The following is an 18,521-nucleotide window of genomic DNA, read 5'->3' as shown; positions in this document are numbered from 1 at the left end:
AACTTGAAGCTAATTTCCTGCTTGTATTCACTTGTTTTGTTCAAGACTGCTAGTCTTACCAGAATACATACCTTATTTGATTGTAACTCGCAAGTAGGATTTATTCCTAACATTGAAATTCTGGCCAGAGTTCTTGGTGTCCTTCTTTTCGGTGTATCTACAACCAGAACTCTGTTTATGTTTGTAGCACTAAAACTCACAAACATCCAATGAAGCTGGATGTTGCGAGACCCAGGATGGGCAAAAGAAAAATGGGAGTGTATTCTTTAAATATTTCCACACATTTTAAGAAAATGTGGTTCTAGATTGCGCTGGAACCTTTTGCCTCCATATGCTAGACGTCTACCTGCAGATATGTGTGCTTAATGGAAAATATTTCAAGGATGTGTTCCTGCATGTCTGAATGTGTCCTGCTGCAGAAAGGACAGTACCAGCTAATTCTGTTGGACATGTATCTTAGTTCTTAGACTTTTAAATCTGCTTCTGTTTAAACACGTTAATGAATGACAATACTTCAGAAAGGAGTTTAAAACCAGCACAACCCCAAATTCCAACTCAACACCTGCAAAGAAAGAAAAAGGACACGCCTTTAAAAACATTCAGTTTTTTTATTCTTATCTTCATCACAGCCTTAAATATCAAAGGAGAGCTGCAGCAGGCTGGAGCAACATGGCATATACAAAGAACCGGGAGGGCTTTAAAAAAGATTTCACAATAAAAATCAGTGCAGAGTTAGGCTTACTTTGAGAGAGGAAAGGCAGGCATTGAGAACTGGCAGGGGGAGAAATGCACAAACGGCAAAGAGAAAGAGGAAATAGACAAAACAAATGTTCAAACCTAGTTTGTGCTTAACACCAGGCAATGGCTTGTTTGGCAAACCATGGTTTTTGTCTCGCAGATGATTAAACAAACCACAGTGTTCCAAACTTTGGTTTGTTTCCTTGCTGCTCTTGCTTTGTTCCATAGTAGCTTGGCAAACTTCTGGGGTGATGTGGTGAAAACAAGCTATGGTTAAGGAGGGGCGGCCTGGTTGACTCATAACATCACCCTGTAGTTAAAACAAACCAAGGTTCATCAGCCAACAACAAACCATGGTTTGCCAACAGTGAATGAAACACAGTGAAACCATTGGGCAGGGCTGAAGCACAACACTAAGCCATGGTTTCACCAGAGGTTTAATAAATCATGGCTTTGCATTATGGGCAATCAAAGCCATTTGCCAGATCAGGGTTGTTTGTTTTTTTGTTTGTTTTTTGTTTTTGCACTTTTGCCAAACACATATCCCCGAGCTGGAGGAGGAGGAGACACAGAAAAGAGAAAACTCAAATCAAAGAAAGTTGGGCCTTTTTTAGTTTACTAAACGCAGAACATGGTGAAGAGGAGACATGATAGAGGCTGACAAAATCATGGATGCTGTGGAGGGAGACAAATATCCCCGCCCTGGAGAGGATATCCTGCGAAAGTAATTAGCAGTAAGTACAGGGCAAACAAAAGAAAATGTGGTTCGACTCAAGGCATGGACAACTTGTAGAATTAACTTCTGCAAAAATGCAATGATGGCTGCTAGCAGAGATGCCCCCCTCCTCTTTTTTTAAGGATTGAGAAATTTGTGTGGGACAGGCAGCTATCAGCAGCAACAGTTAAGAACAGAGCTTCCACATTCAGGAACAGAATACCTGTGACGAAGGGCCTGAAAACAGGAAGTGGATATGGCCACCATCCTAACCTGGCTGCTTGTGAGCCTGCAAAAGGCCTTGGCGGAAGCAGAAAGCTGCACAATAAAAAGAGACTGAAACCCAACAATGCAATTATTGCATCCTTAGGCTGTGTACACATTGCCAGCATTAGGAAGGACTTCCTGACAATAAGAGCTGTTCTGCAGTGGAATGGGCAACCTCGGAAGATGCTGGACTTCCTTTATGGGAGATTTTTAAACAAAGGTTGGGTGGACATCTGTCAGGGATTGTGATCCCTGCATTGTAGCAGGGGGTTGGGCTAGGTGACCCCTGGGGGTCCCTTCCAAGTCTACCGTTCTATGTTTCTATGATAAAAGCACAGCCAGGTCATTATTTTCTTCAGGACCAAAGCTGAGTTTTGTAAAATAATAATAATAATAATAATAATAATAATAATAATATGTTGTTATTTGTACCCTGCCCATCTGACTGGGTTGCCCCGGCCATTCTGGGCGGCTTCCAACGTACAGGTGAAACTCGGAAAATCAGAATATCATCGAAAAGTGCATTTATTTCAGTAACGCAACTTAAAAGGTGAAACCAAAATATGAGATAGATGCATGACATGCAAAGCAAGATACGTCAAGCCTTTCTTTGTTGTAATTATTTGTCATTAGGCGGGTCAATTATAAATGGAATGTAATTAATGAAATGTAATAACGATGGGTTTTTTTGTATTATTGTAACTATTTGTTTTATTACTGCAGAATTTCCAAAAGAAAGCATTTGTAAAGATTAAAAGAAAAGGAAAAAATAATAAGCTGCATTACTGAAATAAATGCACTTTTCGACGATATTCTAATTTTCCGAGTTCCACCTGTATATGAAATGCACAAAATGTTTAACATTTAAAAACTTCCCTATAGAGATGGATTGTGGCTAGACTGGGTGTAGATGGAAGTGTGTACACAGCCTTAGCTTACACATTTCACCCGCCCCCATTTATGCGCCCCTGGAGTACGTACAAGGAAACCTCAGGAGCAGGCTTGCCCCGTTAAGCGCTTTAATGCAAAGGAGACAAAAAACCCTGTTTGCCAAAACTTCTCTTCTCTGCAAATGTCTCTCCTCCTCGCCTCCCTGCTCTGGTCTGCAGCCGTTCCATTTACTGGCAAGTTTCTTTCTTCGCTCAGAGGCCTTTCTGCAGAGCTGCAGTAAAAAGAGTTTCTCACACGGCTCACCACAGACCCGTTTTTAAGGGCAGAGGAGGACAAAAGGCCAACCGTTTGCTTCTTGGCGCCGGGAGACGAGATTCCGCGCCAGTTTTGCTCGAGAAGAAAAGCCCCAGCTTAATCACATATGGGGTTTAATACACTCGTACGTGAAAAACTATTGTGGAAACCTCGCAGAGAGAGAGAATCTCTGCCCGGAATGAGAGGGCTCAGAAACAATATACGTATATGCATATATTTAAAGAGAAGGAAGGAAAACTTAAGATTTTATTGGGTGGTTTGCATAGTGTTTTTTTTTCTAAAAAAGCTGGCTTTGTAGCATCCACAGAACTTTCGGAAAAGCAGAAAAGCAAACATCAGCAACAGGTAGTCGGAACTCTTCACTGTCCCACATGGATATTTTTCGGAAGGACAAGGCCATAGATTTCGTAGCTCTGAGGGTGGAAGGAACCCAGAGCACCGTCTTGTCGGCACAGATATTTGTCCCCATCTAAGACTGCCTGCAGAAAGCAGCACAGGAGGGATCACACGGAAGGGAATGCGTACAAGGGACAGGGCACGTTGCAGTGCATGCGTTTGCTTGGCTTTTGGGATGCGGCGTTTTAAATTGTTTCTCCCACGTGCAGGACAGTCATGCACAGATGCATTGCGCCCAGAGTCCAGCCACACCACTCATGCAGGATGCCTGCTTGTAATCTGGGTGTCTGCCCAAGTCCCCCACTTCCTGGGAGCGCCACAAGCTTGATGCTTCCCCCCTGCTTTCCTGCAGCCCCCCCACCTCCAAGATTGGCTCCTCCATCCTTTCGGATTGGCCGGGACTCCTACTTAAGCTCTTCCAAAAGGTAAAGGGACCCCTGACCATTAGGTCCAGTCGTGACCAACTCTGGGGTTGCGACGCTCATCTCGCGTTATTGGCCGAGGGAGCTGGTGTACAGCTTCCAGGTCATGTGGCCAGCATGACAAAGCCGCTTCTGGCTAACAGGAGCAGCACACGGAAACGCCGTTTACCTTCCCGCCAGAGTGGTACCTATTTACTTGCACTTTGACGTGCTTTCGAACTCCTAGGTTGGCAGAAGCTGGGACCAAGCAACAGGAGCTCACCCCATCACGGGGATTCGAACTGCCGACCTTCTGATCGGCAAGCCCTAGGCTCAGTGGTTTAACCCACAGCGCCACCTGCGTCCCTTCCAAGGGGTAGCTAAATATATCTTGCTTATCTTGGGTCAAGAACGGACCCTCCTGGTGCAGCCAACTAAATGCTACTCAGAGTAAATGCACCGAAATCAAGGGGCTGACCTGAGAAAAGCTTGCTGGATCAGGCCAATGGCCCTACTAGTCCAGCATCCTGTTCTCCTTCTCCTCCATGAATTTGCCCAGTTCTCTTTTAAAGGCATCCAGGCTGGTGGATGTAAGTTAGCAATGACCCTTGGTTTAAATAGGTCTACTCTGAGCCGGATTTAGTTGGGATACAATCCTCTTTGGGGATTTGCCTCCCACCCTTTCCGGCCTTCTTCCCCCTCACCCTTTATCTCCCTTGACACATATTTCAGCTTTTGCCTACTTTAATTACAAGTAAGCCGCCACCGATTCACTCCAGCTGTGGGTCCACACCGAGAAGGGTTGCTGTATTGGACTAGCCATGCATCTGACGGGGAGCTGTTGAAGCCCTTATAAAGCTGACGCCACAATACATTTGCTCGTTGCTAAAAGGAAGTGCTGTTGTATTAGCTACAACGGACTAGCGTAGCTAACCCCACCTGGAGTTGGTTTAACAGTTGCTAGCTCGGACCACACATACACACACAACACACGTAACACACACACAAAATAAATAGGAGGAATGGAATGGAATACGACCGGCGGGCCTCCCCCCTTCCTCCAATCTGGAATGAAATCTCTGGAACTGTAATAAAAACTGGGAGATTCTGCACTCTGCCCCCCCCCCAAGTTTATAAGGGCATGAAGAAACCAAATGTTGAAATAAAAAGCAAGGAGGACTCGTTTTGTATGTCTTGGGAAGAAAAGAGAAAATATTTAATTCGTGGTTCTTGGGAATGCATCCCTTCCCCTCAATTTAAGGGTCTAAATCAAGCCCCAAAATATTCCTCACCACTTTGAGTCTTCCTTTGATCGCTATGATTGCTTGAACGTGGCAAAGATGTTCAAAGAGTTTGGTGATCCCCACAGGATTGAGGAAGCAACTTTGAAGGGCTGAGAGGACTCGGTGCTTGTGGGAACTGAAGCACACACACACAGAGAGAGATTTACGCCCAGTAAGTCACCCTGGACTGGAAGGTGACTGTTCTGGACAACACATTTTAAGAAGGATATTGACAAGCTGGAATGTGTGCAGAGGAAGGCAACCAAGATTATTATGGGTCTGGAAACCAAGACATATGAGGAACAGTTGAGGGAGATGTTTAGCCAGAAGAGAAGACTAAGAAGTGAGATGAGGGCCGCCTTCAAATATCTGAAGGGCCATCACATGGAAGAAGGAGCAAGCTTCTTTTCTTCTGCTCCAGAGGGGAGGACCTGAGCAATTGGATCCAAATGAAAAGGAAAGAGATTCCGACTAAACACGAGGAAGAGCTTTCTGATTGTAAGAGCTGTTTGACAGTGGAATGGACTTTCTCAGAAGGTGGTGGACTCTCCTTCACTGGAGGTTAATAAGCAGAGGCTGAATGGCCACTTGGTCTTAGCAGCTCCTGTGTACATTTGAGCATTCATTGCCACTAGTTAATTTCATTTAATTAACAAGAAAGGGAAGGAACGACAGCACTTTCCTGACTGGCGTGTTTACCGACAAACATGCCACTCTTGCCATATAATTGGGGAGAGAAGAGATGAGGTTGTCTGCAATTGGCAGCATAGATCCCTTTCGGATAATTTGCAGTATTACAGGAGGGGTTTGGGGGCAGAGGTGTGAGCTAGCGGCACTCACTGCAACCTCGGTCTCAAAGCTGAAGAACTGGTAGCTGTCATTCTGCACAGCCGCTGCTAAGAGAGTACAGTATTGCATTCATTGCCTGATGCTCACTCCCAATAAAATATGCTTAGGAACTTAGGCAGCTGCTAGGCCATGGGGTATCAATACTGTCTGCACTGACTGGCAGCAGCTCTCCAGAGTTGCAGGGCATATTCCCAGCCCTGCCTGGAGATGCCACACAAAGTGTGTGTTCTGCCACTCAGCTGTGGCCCTTCCCCTAAAAATAAAGCAAGTTTATAGTCCTCATGGCTCTGAACACTGATTCACACGGGAAAATAGAAAGCTGCCTCATACAGAGTCAGGCCCTTGGTCTGTCTGGCACATTATTATCTGCATTGAATGTCAGCAGCAATCCAGGATTTGGGGCACGGAGCCCTTTCCCAGCCATACCAGGAGATGCTGGCAGGATTTGAACACAATACTTTCTCCATGAAAACTAGGTGCTTTGGCACTGAGCTGCAAGACCCGCCATCAACACAATGGAAAGGATTGAGGGGGAAGCCACCAAGGGAAGATGATCAGTGCTCCAGAAGACTGAAATCTCCTGAGGAAAGTCTGGATCTCACATGTGCTGAGAAGACGGAAGGGGTCCAGAGGGTCATTTACCCTGCTATGCAGAAGGAGATGACAGCGGAGACCACGCTGGCTGTTTTCATTTAGAAAGGAAGAAAGATTGCTCATCCTGGATTCTGAGGGTCAGGTTTTATTCCCTCCCACTCACCCCCCCAAAAGCAATTGTGTTTAAATGACAAGAAGCTTAAGAACTTAATGCTCAGGAATGAAGGCCGATGCGAAGGATGTGGCGGAATCTCTTTATTTGGCGGCTTTTCAAAAATGATTGGGCAAGCATCAGCCTGGGATGCTTTCGGCAGATCGGCTATCCTACTTCTGGGGACAAATCTGGACAGCCCACTGGCTCCCCTCCAAGCATTCAGTCGTAAATCCTCTAACATGTCCAACCAGAATTTGCTGGTCAAAAAAGATAAGAGAGGTGCTTTGCATTTTCTTTGCACCCGCTTTGATTCAGTATGAGTATCACAATGCTCACAAGGGTCTGAGGGGATCAGCACTATCTTAAGACTGTATCCAACAGACCCATCAAAATTAATGGATGTGACTAACTTGAGCCCATTTCTTTGCAGAAGCAAAGAAAGCTGATGCTATTCTAGGCTGCATCAAAGTGTCCAGATCAAAGGAAGTAATAGTCCCACTCGATTCTGCCTTGGTCAGGCCACACATGGAATACTGTGTCCAGTTCTGGGTGCCACAGTTTAAGAAGGATGTTGACAAGCTGGGACATATGCAGAGGTGACCAAGATGATCAAGGGTCGGGAAACCAAGCCTTATGAGGAACGGTTGAAGGAGCTGGGTATGTTTAGCTTAGGAGAGAGGAGACAGGGGGGGGGGAGAGATGCTAGATACCTTCCAATGTTTCAAGGTCTGACACATGGAAGATGGAGCAAGCTTGTTTGTTCCTGCTCCGGAGGGTAGGACTTGAACCAATGGATTCAAGTTACAAGAAAGGAGATTTTGACCAAATTAGTTCTTCCTAATGTTTCCTAAACAAACTTTCTCGAGTAAAAAAATAAATCGAATAAGTTTCTGAAGGAAAGAGCTCTTCAGCAGTGGAATCCCCTCGGAAGGCAGTGGTGGTTTTTAAGCAGAGGTTGGATGGTCACCTGTCAGGGATTATTGAGCTGCGATTCCTGCATTGTAGCAAGGGGGTGGCCTAGATGACCCTCAGGGTCCCTTCCAACTCACCAATTCTATGATTAATGCATACACAACCTTAGACGGCCAGGATTGACACGCCCAGGACTGCACAGGAGGAGGAAGGCCAGCTGGTGGATGGTGGTTGAAGACAGACCAGGACATCAGCAAAGCAGTGTCCTGTGTGCCCAGATGGAGCCGTTTCCACTGCTTGGCCATGTGGGGATTCCGCCCCATGAGTCTGAAGGGACAGCTCTGCCGGGAGAGTAATAAAGCCTCCTCTTATCGAATTACGCAAAGCAGAGAAAGCTGAGCTGGTCTGGTTACCAGCAGCAAGATGAGGACACGTGAGATAAGGGTCTGTGGCTGGTGTCAGTTTCCCAGGCTCAGTTCTCTAGCATCATTGAGGACGACGGCCACCTGGTCTGGTGCAAGGTTGGTCCCTAACAGAAGAAGGTGAGAAGAGCCTGCTGGATCAGACCAATGGCCCATCCAGCCCAGCATCCTCTTCTGACAGTGGCCAACCTGTTGCTCCAATGGGAAATCCTCAAGCAGGATTCGAGCACAAGAGTCCTCTGCCCTCCTGCAGTTTCCAGAAACTGATATTGAGAAGCCTTGCTGCCTGTGCAGGCAGAGCATAGCCAATTGCGGCTAGTAGCCATCAACAGCCCTCTCCTTCTCCATGAATTCATCCAACCCTATCTGAAAAAGCCACCCAACACCTTTCTGCACCACTAGAGAATTCACCTACCCACTTCCCACCCTGAGAATATGCTTCTCTGTGTCACTTCCACTATTCTGAAATCTACCCACCCAAGCAAAGATCATGTCAGGCAGAAATGGGATCATGAAAGATAGGAACCGTACAGTTGGAAGGTGTCCCCAAGGACCTTCTAGTCAGGCATCCCCAACCTTTGGCCCTCCAGATGTTTTGGACTACAATTCCCATCATCCCTGACCACTGGTCCTGTTAGCTAGGGATCATGGGTGTTGCAGGCCAAAATATCTGGAGGGCCGCAGGTTGGGGATGCCTGATCTAGTCCAACCCTCTGCAATGCAGGAATCACAGCTCAGGAATCCCTGACAGATGGCCATTCAACCTCTGCTTAAAAACCTCCAATGAAAAAGAGCCCCCTGTCTTCCGAGGGAGTCTGTTCCACACTGCCAAACAGCTCAGTCAGGAAGTTCTTCCTAATGTTGAGTCAGAATCTCCTTGCTTGTCACTTGGATCCATTGGTTATGGTCCTCCCCTCCGGGGCAGCCGAAGACAAGTTTGTTCCACCTTCCATGCAACAGTCCTTTAGAAGATGGCTATCCTAACATCCCTCTTATTAAGGAAAAGAGCCTTCCATTGCAATCTAGTACCTGGCTGTCTGCAAGAGAAAACAGACCTGCTGCTTATGCCAATCCCATGGCCCTCCAATCGACCTGTCAGCTGGTTTTCTGAGAGCAGAAAGGCTGTAGTTCAGTGGCAGAGCCGCCTCTGCCTTGCATCCACAAGGTCACAGGTTCAATCCCCAAGGGCACCTTCCGATCGGGCTGGGAGAGAACCCTCTCTGAAATCCTGGAAAGCCACTGCTAGTACGTGTAAACAATACTCAGCTAGACGGAACAATTGTCTGAAATAAAGCAGCTTCCTATGTTCCAGAAGGGCTAAGGGAACAAGGGCTCCAGGCCTGGCAGAACCTTCAAACAAGCCCTTGACTATTTGCATAGCCTTGACTGTGATGGCCCCAGTGAGGAAGCCCATGTAGAAGCAAACTGGGTTTGTGATCCATTGAGCAGTAGAGAGAGAGGGCCCCAACGAACTGACACCTACTCTTGAGTTCCTTCGTATCTGTTTTGCACCAGTATCACTGAAGGGAAGACAAAGCAAAGAGGAAACAAAATTCTCTGCTCTTGGAAGAGAGGAGAGAGAGGACTTGGTGTTGGTTAAGAGAAATGATTGATTAGGGCCCTTTTGCACATTGCATTGCAACGATACGGGCGATGAAACATATCCTTGAAGCCACACAAGAAACTAACATCATGAGAAGGGCAGAATCTGCCTACAAGCCTCTTGCAACGTGAGAACTCTGATGAAGGATCCCGGATCTCGTGAGTCACAGCTTTTCCTGCAAACTTAGTCACGTGCTTTGCTAACTCGTGAGCTGCACAAAGCAGCTTTTAGGAAGGCTGCGTGGGATGTCTATATGAACAGGCCGATCGGCGACATCAATGTGCGTTGTTGTTGTTTAGCATGACTCATGAATGTGTACCCAAAAACTCTGTTGCCGGTTGTGTGGAACTTAAAAGACAACCAGAATTCCACCAGAGAGCAAGAACAGTCGAATAAAAGTTTTAAAAATTGGGGTGCAGTTCAACCTGATGTTTCGAGACTTGTGCTCAAGCACAGAGCTGAATTGATTTGGTTTGGAAATGTCAGGGAAACTGAAATTATTTTTCTGCATAGTTTTAGGCTGCTTTTGTGGCAGGGTTTTGGAGTCTGGCCAAGGTGGGCACTGCAAATTGCAGAGTGGCCCGGAGTGAGAGCCTGAAGAGCAGATATTGTAGAGCGAGAGAGATTTGGATGTGGAGGGACTAGTAGTGGATTAAATCTGCTCTTTTGCGGGAAGAAACCCACATCCTGGGGCCCAAAGTCAGTCTAAATCTCCAGGGACTTTTGGAGAACTGGAGAAGGCTACTGGGATGCTCTCATTTGCTCCATCCTCTCCACGCTCAGGTTGAGGACCTCAACAGTTTCCATTTGGAAGCCTTCTCTAGAAAGAAATTATTGTACCAGATTCTGTGCCCTGCCACCAAACTACAAAAAAAATTAATTAAGCCCTCCTGCCGCAAACCTAGAATCCTTTATCCTCTTTGAAAAAGAGGCTCGATATTGTTTTAGAGCGAGAGAAAGCTGAGGAAAACAAAGCCCCCCAAAATAAATTTAAAAGCATGGATACAAACTGATTTATTGGAATGTGTTTGTCTGGGGCTGGAGAAGGGAAAAAGGGGGGTGGGTTGATGGGGGCAAAAGAAGGGCAGCAAATCAAACTGGTGAGAAATTAGGATTGGATGAGAACAGGCACCTTCGTCAGCATCAAACACTGTAAATAATAATAGTGGTAATAAAAAGGTACATACCAACCCTTTTGACCCTCTTCCTACCCGCCCTAACACCCTGTCCTTCCCGCCTAAGAGGGCCCAAAGCGGGCCTCCATTCACATCATACTTTTCCTGTACTGGGATTGCGCGTTCTGTTTGGATTTGGGGTCTGAGAGCTGCAGTTCGAGCTGCTTGTACAGGCCCCTCAGTTCTTGCACCTCCTGCAGCACTTTCTGAGCCTGGCTCCAGTTGGACGAGGCCTCCCCGAGCAGCCGCTCCGTCTCCTGCAAGATGGCCTCCGAGTCCAACTTGGAAGAAGACGAGGAGGAGGCGGGAGAGGAGGCGATGGTGGCGGCAGCAGAAGTGGGGTCCTTGGCCTTCCGTTTCCCCTCGGCGTAGCCCCTCACCTCCGCCAGCAGTTCCTGGGTCTTTTCAAGTTTCAACGCCACGAGTTCCTGAATCCGGCCCAGCTGCTCTGGCCCGGCCGAGGCCAGCTGCTCCTCCAGCCCTTTCCTCAGCACCGCCCGGTGCGCCGAGGAAGAGTCCCGGCACGACAAGATCTCCTCCATGGAGGCACATTTGTTTTTCTCCAGGTGGGAGAGCTTCTTCGGAACCTGCGGGGTGTACATGGTACCCTTCTCAAAGGAGTCGGTGCGCTGAGAGAACTTGTCCCAAGACTCCACCTCCCGCCTCGGGAGGCTGTTCGTCTGGCTTTTCTCCGCTGGCTTCACGTTCTCAGAATCCGAACGCCGCCGCCCGGCCGAGAGGTGGGCCACAGATTTGTCCAGGTCCACCCGGAAGCTCTCCTCGCAGGTGCCGTGGTCTTCTGGGGAAGTGTCCTCCTCCTGGATCAAATCGAGGGTCAACATTCCGTCGGACGTTGAGGTAGATGCCTACAGAGGTCGTGGGGCAGGAAGAGAGAGAGAGAGAGAGAGAGATAAGGGCTACATGTTTTGAGAATTATTTTGGAGCATCGTGCCTGTAGGCGTCACGAATCAACCCACTGATACAACAATGCGGTCGCATCTTACGCAGGGATCACGTTCCTGTGATGGCACGTAAACACAAAAACACATGGACAGAAACTTGGAGATGCCCCCATCCGAGCACCCCTAGTCTTCTAGAGCTGGCATGCCAAAATAACCCTTCTGCAGCAAGGCACAGAGCTTAAATGCTCTTTTTGTGCCAGGTAACCCAATACCAACCATGGAAATGAAGAATTTGGCTCTGATCCATAGTTGCTACTTCCTATGCCCAATGAATCAGTCTTTTGCATGCGTATAAGAAAACAAAACATGCAGGCTTATGCCATCTGACACACACACAAAAACAGGGATCGAATACAAACATAAGCAGAGCCTGCTGGATCAGGCCAATGGCCCATCTAGTCCAGCATCCTGTTCTCACAGTGGCCAATCAGATGCCTCAATGGGAAACCTACAACCAGGGCCTGAACACAACCACGTCTCCCGTGATTTCCAGCAATTGTCATCTGATGCGCACTTAATTTGCGCAGTTTCAGACATAAGTGGTTGAAGTCCGGCTGGTTTGAATTCTGCAAGTTAAAAGCAAGTGACACAGAGAGCCTGAAAGCTCTCTTTGAGCCGGATTTTCCTGGCGTGAAAAGACTGTTTGAGCTCTCTGCCTTGCTTGGGCATGCCCCACTCAGTGCGTGGGCTCCAGGATGCTCTCGTGAGATCACATGGGGCCGTCTGAGTTCCCGTGAGATCTTGCGTGAGCATCTGGAGCCTGGAGCCGGTGTGCCGAGCGGGCCAAGCCTGGCAAACGAGGCAGAGAGCTTGAAAGCTTTTTCCATGCTGGGTTTTCCTGGTGTGGGAAGCTTTTAAGCTCTCTGCCTTGCTTGGGGAGCGAGACCTGTACAATGTGCTGGTTCTAGGAGCCTAGATATGCTCACACAGGGGTGATTTGAATATCTGCCTTTCCATGCATGCATCGAACCCTTGGAACCGAACCCTTGCATAAGATGATATTGTACTGCACATATACATATCCCATGTCCAGTTCTGAGTGTGCACCGTTAATGGAAGTGAGGGACCCGATTCCCTGCCTTACGTACCACAGCCATCAAATGCCCCCTGGTTGGCGGCCGCCTGGAGTGCTGGATCTTGGCCCTGTCGCGAGTCGGGTGGGCAAGGTAGCTCTCCTCCTCCACGGTCACCTGAAACGCAACACAAGCGCACCCACCGTCAGTTTGTCACAGGCCAGTGCGGTGGATCGCAGTGAATAATTTATCCCTCTCATTTTGGCTCCCTGCAAGGGGCTGATCCGTCAGCTTAGCCTGGAACTCTGTGGCGTATTCATTACTCGCAACAATTAGCTGGAATCTCTTTCGGGGTCGAAAACGGCTCAACTGCTGCCTGGCAGAGGCTCCAGAATTTGCAGGGCTGCAAATCCACACACTGCTCAGAAGTGTGCTGTCTGCCAATGTTCCAGGCATGGAGCATGCCCAACGGGAGGTGCAAGCGCACTTTGGTCAAAGCTGAGCATCTTGCTGCAAAACCTGTTGGGCCAAGGCTCGCCTCCAGTCAGTCAGAATTTTCTCGGAGGGATCAGAGCCCGTTCTGGAATGTCAGTCGGCGCATCCAAAGTGGATCTAAGCACTCTGACACCCTAGCGCAGTACATTCCCTGGCAAGGACCATCTTCCCTTCCAGGCGGCTATCTTGAGGGACCACATTCTGGTGGTAGACAAGGGCAGTGGGGAAACCAGACAGACACGGGAATGTAGCTTTTTTCTTTTCTACAGTGGGCTAGTTTCTACACACAAACCCCCCCTCTGTCACCCATCCAGGCAAGCGGACAGCATGACCAGGGATCAAGGACAAGAAAAAGCATTCAACAGGGGTGCAAAACAGAGCTGGTGAAGGGTGTGGCCTGGGCACAGAGGGGTACCTAGGGGTTGGTGAAACCGGTCCCCACCGGGGGCTCAAAAGCCACCTATTGGACTATGGGGCATATGATGCATTTGTGTGGGGAGATTGCCACTGAGATCAAACACAGAAGAAGCTTCCCATCCTCCTCGCACCGTGGCACAAGGACGTACAGTTTTTTTCTGCCCTTCCTCCCTGCCCTCGCTCCAGACGTTTAAAGCAGTTGGGTCGCGTAAAATGTAGTCATTTCTAATGTGGCTATTGCGGTAAAGTGATTTTTCAGCGCGGGGCAGCGGCGATACAGCTCTTTGCTGAAGGCGCCGGGGACCTTGGTTACACCTCTGCCTGGGAGGAGAATTTGCAAGGCTACCTTTGGCCCCCAGGCCTAAGGTTCCCCACCTCTGCCCTAGCGCAGCCAACCCCAGAGCAATTGCCAAGGCTGGAGGTAATACATTTAAGGACAATGATAATATCCTAAGGTCTGAGAGTGGGTTACAGCAATTAAAACGCAATGTTAAAAACAGTTTAAAATAACTCACAATCACAAAATGAGGTGGGTTTTAAAAAACATGCTCCCCGAGTGCCAAAAACTTGGGCCAAGAACCACATCTTTAGCATCCTCTGGAAGGTGTATAATGAAGGTACCACACACAGAAAATCTGTTGGAGGGCAAGAACTCTGGCCGCAGAGGTAAAATAGTGCTGGATTAATGGTTCAAATGATTCACATTTTTCAAAAAGTCTCTTTGGAAAAAGTCTCTTTAGATAGATTTATTTCTTGAGGTGAAGTTTATACACAGGGCCCTGTTTCGAAAATTCTTCTTAGAGTCAACGTGTACTGGTAGTTTCGAAAATACCAGAAGAATTTTCAAAACAGGGCCCTGTCCTGGCATATAAACCTCACCTCAAGAAATAAATCTAAATCTATCCAAAGAGACTTTTTCCAAAGAGACTTTTTGAAAAATTCGAATCATTTGAACCATTAATCCCGCACTATTTTACCTCTGCGGCCAGAGTTCTTGCCCTCCTACAAATTTTCTGTGTGTGCTCCAATGAAGGTACCAGGGACATCTCTGCAGGGAGGGTGTTCCACAGCTTAGGGGCCACCACAGGGAAGGCCCCCATCCCCTGAGCCTCTGCAACAACCAAGAGGGTCCCCTCTGCCCATCTCAGCACCCAAGAGGGTCTTGTAGGGAAGGAGGTGGCCATTGTCCCATAGTTTAACAATGCACCATGTGAACAAATCTCTTCTTTGGTCTTGCTGCTCCTGATTCAGGCCAAAGGGAGCCTACTTAGTCCAGCATCCTATCCTCCCAGTGGCCAACCAGATGCCCCAACAGGAAACCAGCAAGTGGGATCTGAGCGCAAGAGTAACACTCTCTTCCGCCTGGGGGTCGCATCAACCAGCATTCAGAACCATCGCTGCCTCCGACCCCGGGGATTATAATGGACCAAAAGGCGGAACCGCAACCCGGCCTTTAAATAAAAGCAAGGAATTCTCACTGTGGCCGCCCCTTGGCCTTCCCCTAAATTTAGCAGCGAGGAAGCAGCACTCTTGATTCTGCCCTGCTCTGTAGATGCAGAATGAGTCACAAGCCCACAAAGGCAGAGTGATCAAAAAAGAGAGACAGATGGCCCCGGCGATATCGGAGACAGCAGACTGTAGTCTCGGTTCTTCTTTCTTCCTTCCTATTTTTAAAAAAGGGGTTCCTTAATTCAATTGCACTGTTTAAAACTCCGAGCAGAGGCAGCTCTTTATATAAGCTCACGTTACAGTGGGTGGAAGGATGGCTGGAAAGAGAAGGGGGGCAACCGGTGAAGAAACAAAAGGGATCTTGGAGGCAGTGGGGAGGGGGGTCTCAAAAGCTTTGCTGTGGAAGACTACAACCCAGCAGAGGCCCCTTTGTTTAGCCTGCCATAAGCGCAATGTTTTCCTCTTCCCTCCCAGTCCATTTTCCCTTGCGTGCTGTGGTTTTGTTTGCTTTCAGATTGTGCGGGAAGGAACTCTCTTGTTTTGACTGTACGTTAAGCCGCTCTGGGAGCCTTTTTTTGGCTGAAAAGAAGAGTAGAAATGCTCTGAATGAATGAATGAATACAAACAATGTCCATTTCTCATTGTTCCTGGGAGGAGGAACAATTAAGTAAGTAGGTAATCTTCCAAACTGCGGGAGGCAGTGGAAGACAGGAGTGCCTGGCGTGCTCTGGTCCATGGGGTCACGAAGAGTCGAACATGACTAAACGACTAAGCAACAACAACAATTTTACGAGCAAAGCAAATACAGTGGTACCTCTAGATATGCACATCCCTGGTTGCGCATCTTTCAGGATGCGAGCGCGGCAAACCCGGAAGTATTTTCCTGGGTTTTGCTGCGTGCGCATACGCAGAAGCACTAAACCGCGCTGCACACATGCGCAAAACTGCACTGTGCGCATGCGCAGAAGCGACACCTCCGGTTGCAAATTCCTCGGGATGCGGCCAGAGCTCTGGAACGGATCCTGTTTGCAACCAGAGGTACCACTGTAGTAGATTATTGATCTACTAATTGCTTTGCTCATAAAAACAACTCCAAGGCAACATTCAAAGGGGAACCCCTTGAACAGGTTGGGGGGCACAAGACCCACATTGTAGGAACAGAGCAAGCTGCCTTATGCAGAGTCAGACGATTGGGGTCCACCTGGCTCAGTATTGTCAACACTAACTGGCAGCAGCTCTCCAGGGTTTCGTAAACGGGGGACATTCCAAACCCTAGGTGGAGATTGATTCCATCAAGGATCAAACCTGAGATCTCCTACATGCATAACAGGCTCTCTGCCACTGAGCTATGGTCCTCCGCTTAAAAATAAAGACTCTAGTCCTCATGATTCTGAACCAAAGGGCTGGTTTAAATAGGAACATGCCTTGCTCCAGGTCAGAGTATTGGCCTGAACTCGGGACCTTCTTCACACGAAGCAGATTCTCTGCCCCTGAACACCTCATTCCCCAAAGGTTACTTGCCTCGTCCAAGATGCGGTTCTTGGCGCGAGTTATCGCAGAGTTGAGAGCATTGATCCAGGACTCCTTTTCTTCGGGACTCACAGCCAGGAAGACAAGGTTAGGTGCCTAGGAGAGAAGGAAGGCACATCAGCTGCCAGTCGTCCTGCGAATGCCATGCTGTCAACAAACCCATCCTGAGGCAAAGGAAGATGGCGTCCATCTACGTCAGATGCACCAGCCCCTAACAGCTTCTTAGTGGAAGACAGAATCCCTAACAGTGCATGGAAATACAAAACCCGCTTACAACTCAGTTGCTTTTTTGGAGCACCCAGGTGACAGCCTGGTTCTGGAAAGCAGAGCTCCCTCCACTAGTTCCCTCAGGCCTCCTTTCCCCTCCTGGGGGCAGCCATCCCATCACGAGAGGTGGGAAGCAGAAGGCCTCTTCCATCAGGACAACTGTTTGGAAATCTGAGTGCCTGAGTTTTGATTTTCTCCTTTCCTGGAGCCTTTTTGGCCAGGCGGGGCACGAATTCGTAAACTAAAACAAATAAGGCGGCAAAACCATGGTTAAAGCTAAGGTGTCTGAGAGAGGATCACTTAAACCTTGCTTTATTACATCCCTCCCTTGTCTCCCATGAAAGGAGATGCAAGCTGAGAAGACCCATTCTTCACTCGTGGCTCTATAGCTTCTGAGCAGTGACAAAGTCCTGGTTTCCTAGGGTGCCGTTACTATCCCAGGGCTGGGGAGTCTGCAAAGACTCAAGGTGCCACTGGAATCCAATTCCCCTAACTGCTGCCACTGGGCATCCTGGTTGGTCTACAGGAGGGGAGGCTGCAAAAAAAATTATAATCCCCCATTGTCAACACAAACTCCCTAGGCAAATCTGGAGAGGTGGAAGCAACTCTTCTTATGCGTCGCTCTTTTATTGTGATTCACGCAGGATTTTTATTGGAAGCTCCTTTTTACGGGAACTCCCAGGGCGATCGGGTGAATTTTATGCATTTTAAAACTCCTCTCAGATCGGGATGCATCCATCTCTTCTAAGCTGGGAGCTAAATATTGTGCTGCAGCAAGTAAAACTCACCGGGGATTAATTTTCACGAACTTAGCGGCTTTATTTTCTGTGCCTGTCATTCTATAGTATGCTTCAGTTATTAGTCATCGTATTGTTATGGCTCTCTGTCTTGTTTTGTCTGGTACTATTTTATAGATTTTAAAATACTGGCCACTGACTGTAATAAAGAGACTGGCTGATGGACCATTGGCCACCTTGGCTGGGGGCTGATGGAAGTCGGAGTCCAAGGATGCTGGAAGGACCATCCGTTTCCTGCCACATCTTGCAGGAGGGAGTTCCATAGTTTAACCAGGAGCCAGGAATCCCTCTGGGTGGGGGCGATAGGGAAGACCTACTGTGTTCCCAGGCTGCTTGGAGTGGGCGAGCGAGAACTTGCTGTAGTTCTTTTTGCTCCTGCTTTTTGATTTCCTGAGCTCTTCGCATTTCTCATAATCGTTCAAGTCAAACACTTCCTGAATGTTCTTCTCGTCTTTTACCTGCAGGCAGGGAATAACAAACACATACACAGAGGGACATGAGTTCAGTGAGAGTCTTTGATTTGCGATTGATTGCTGGTTCTGTCTCCCAGTACGTTTCCGAGCACAATTCAAAGTGTTGGTGCTGACCTTCAAAGCCCTAAATGGCCTCGGTCCAGTATACCTGAAGGAGCGTCTCCACCTCCATAGTTTTGCCCGGACACTGAGGTCCAGCACCGAGGGCCTTCTGGTGGTTCCCTCATTGCGAGAAGCCAAGTTGCAGGGAACCAGGCAGAGGGCCTTCTCGGTAGTGGCGCCCGCCCCGTGGAACGCCCTCCCACCAGATGTCAAAGAGAAAAACAACTACCAGACTTTTAGAAGACATCTGAAGGCAGCCCTGTTTAGGGAGGCTTTTAATGTTTAATAGATTACTGTGTTT

The 18,521-nt window shown here is 48.2% G+C and overlaps 1 protein-coding gene across 1 annotated transcript in view; it reads right to left on the bottom strand.

The window, feature by feature from the left end:
• Positions 1 to 599: 599 nt before the first annotated feature.
• The window catches only part of PLEKHO1 (pleckstrin homology domain containing O1), a 33,753-nt gene continuing 15,831 nt past the window's right edge, over positions 600 to 18,521 (bottom strand). Inside the window, exons 3-6 of the mRNA XM_035099218.2 lie at positions 17,963 to 18,103; positions 16,573 to 16,677; positions 12,766 to 12,867; positions 600 to 11,581 (exon numbers count right to left, since the gene is read on the bottom strand). Of these exons, the coding sequence (XP_034955109.2) occupies positions 10,805 to 11,581; positions 12,766 to 12,867; positions 16,573 to 16,677; positions 17,963 to 18,103 (1,125 nt within the window). The 3' untranslated portion in view covers positions 600 to 10,804. The remainder of the gene's footprint in view (positions 11,582 to 12,765; positions 12,868 to 16,572; positions 16,678 to 17,962; positions 18,104 to 18,521) is intronic.

This window comes from Zootoca vivipara, chromosome 17 (assembly GCF_963506605.1).
Source record: "Zootoca vivipara chromosome 17, rZooViv1.1, whole genome shotgun sequence".
Classification (NCBI taxonomy): domain Eukaryota; kingdom Metazoa; phylum Chordata; class Lepidosauria; order Squamata; family Lacertidae; genus Zootoca; species Zootoca vivipara.
The sequence above is the reverse complement of the archived record's forward strand: the minus strand, read 5'-3'. Positions and strand labels throughout refer to the sequence as shown.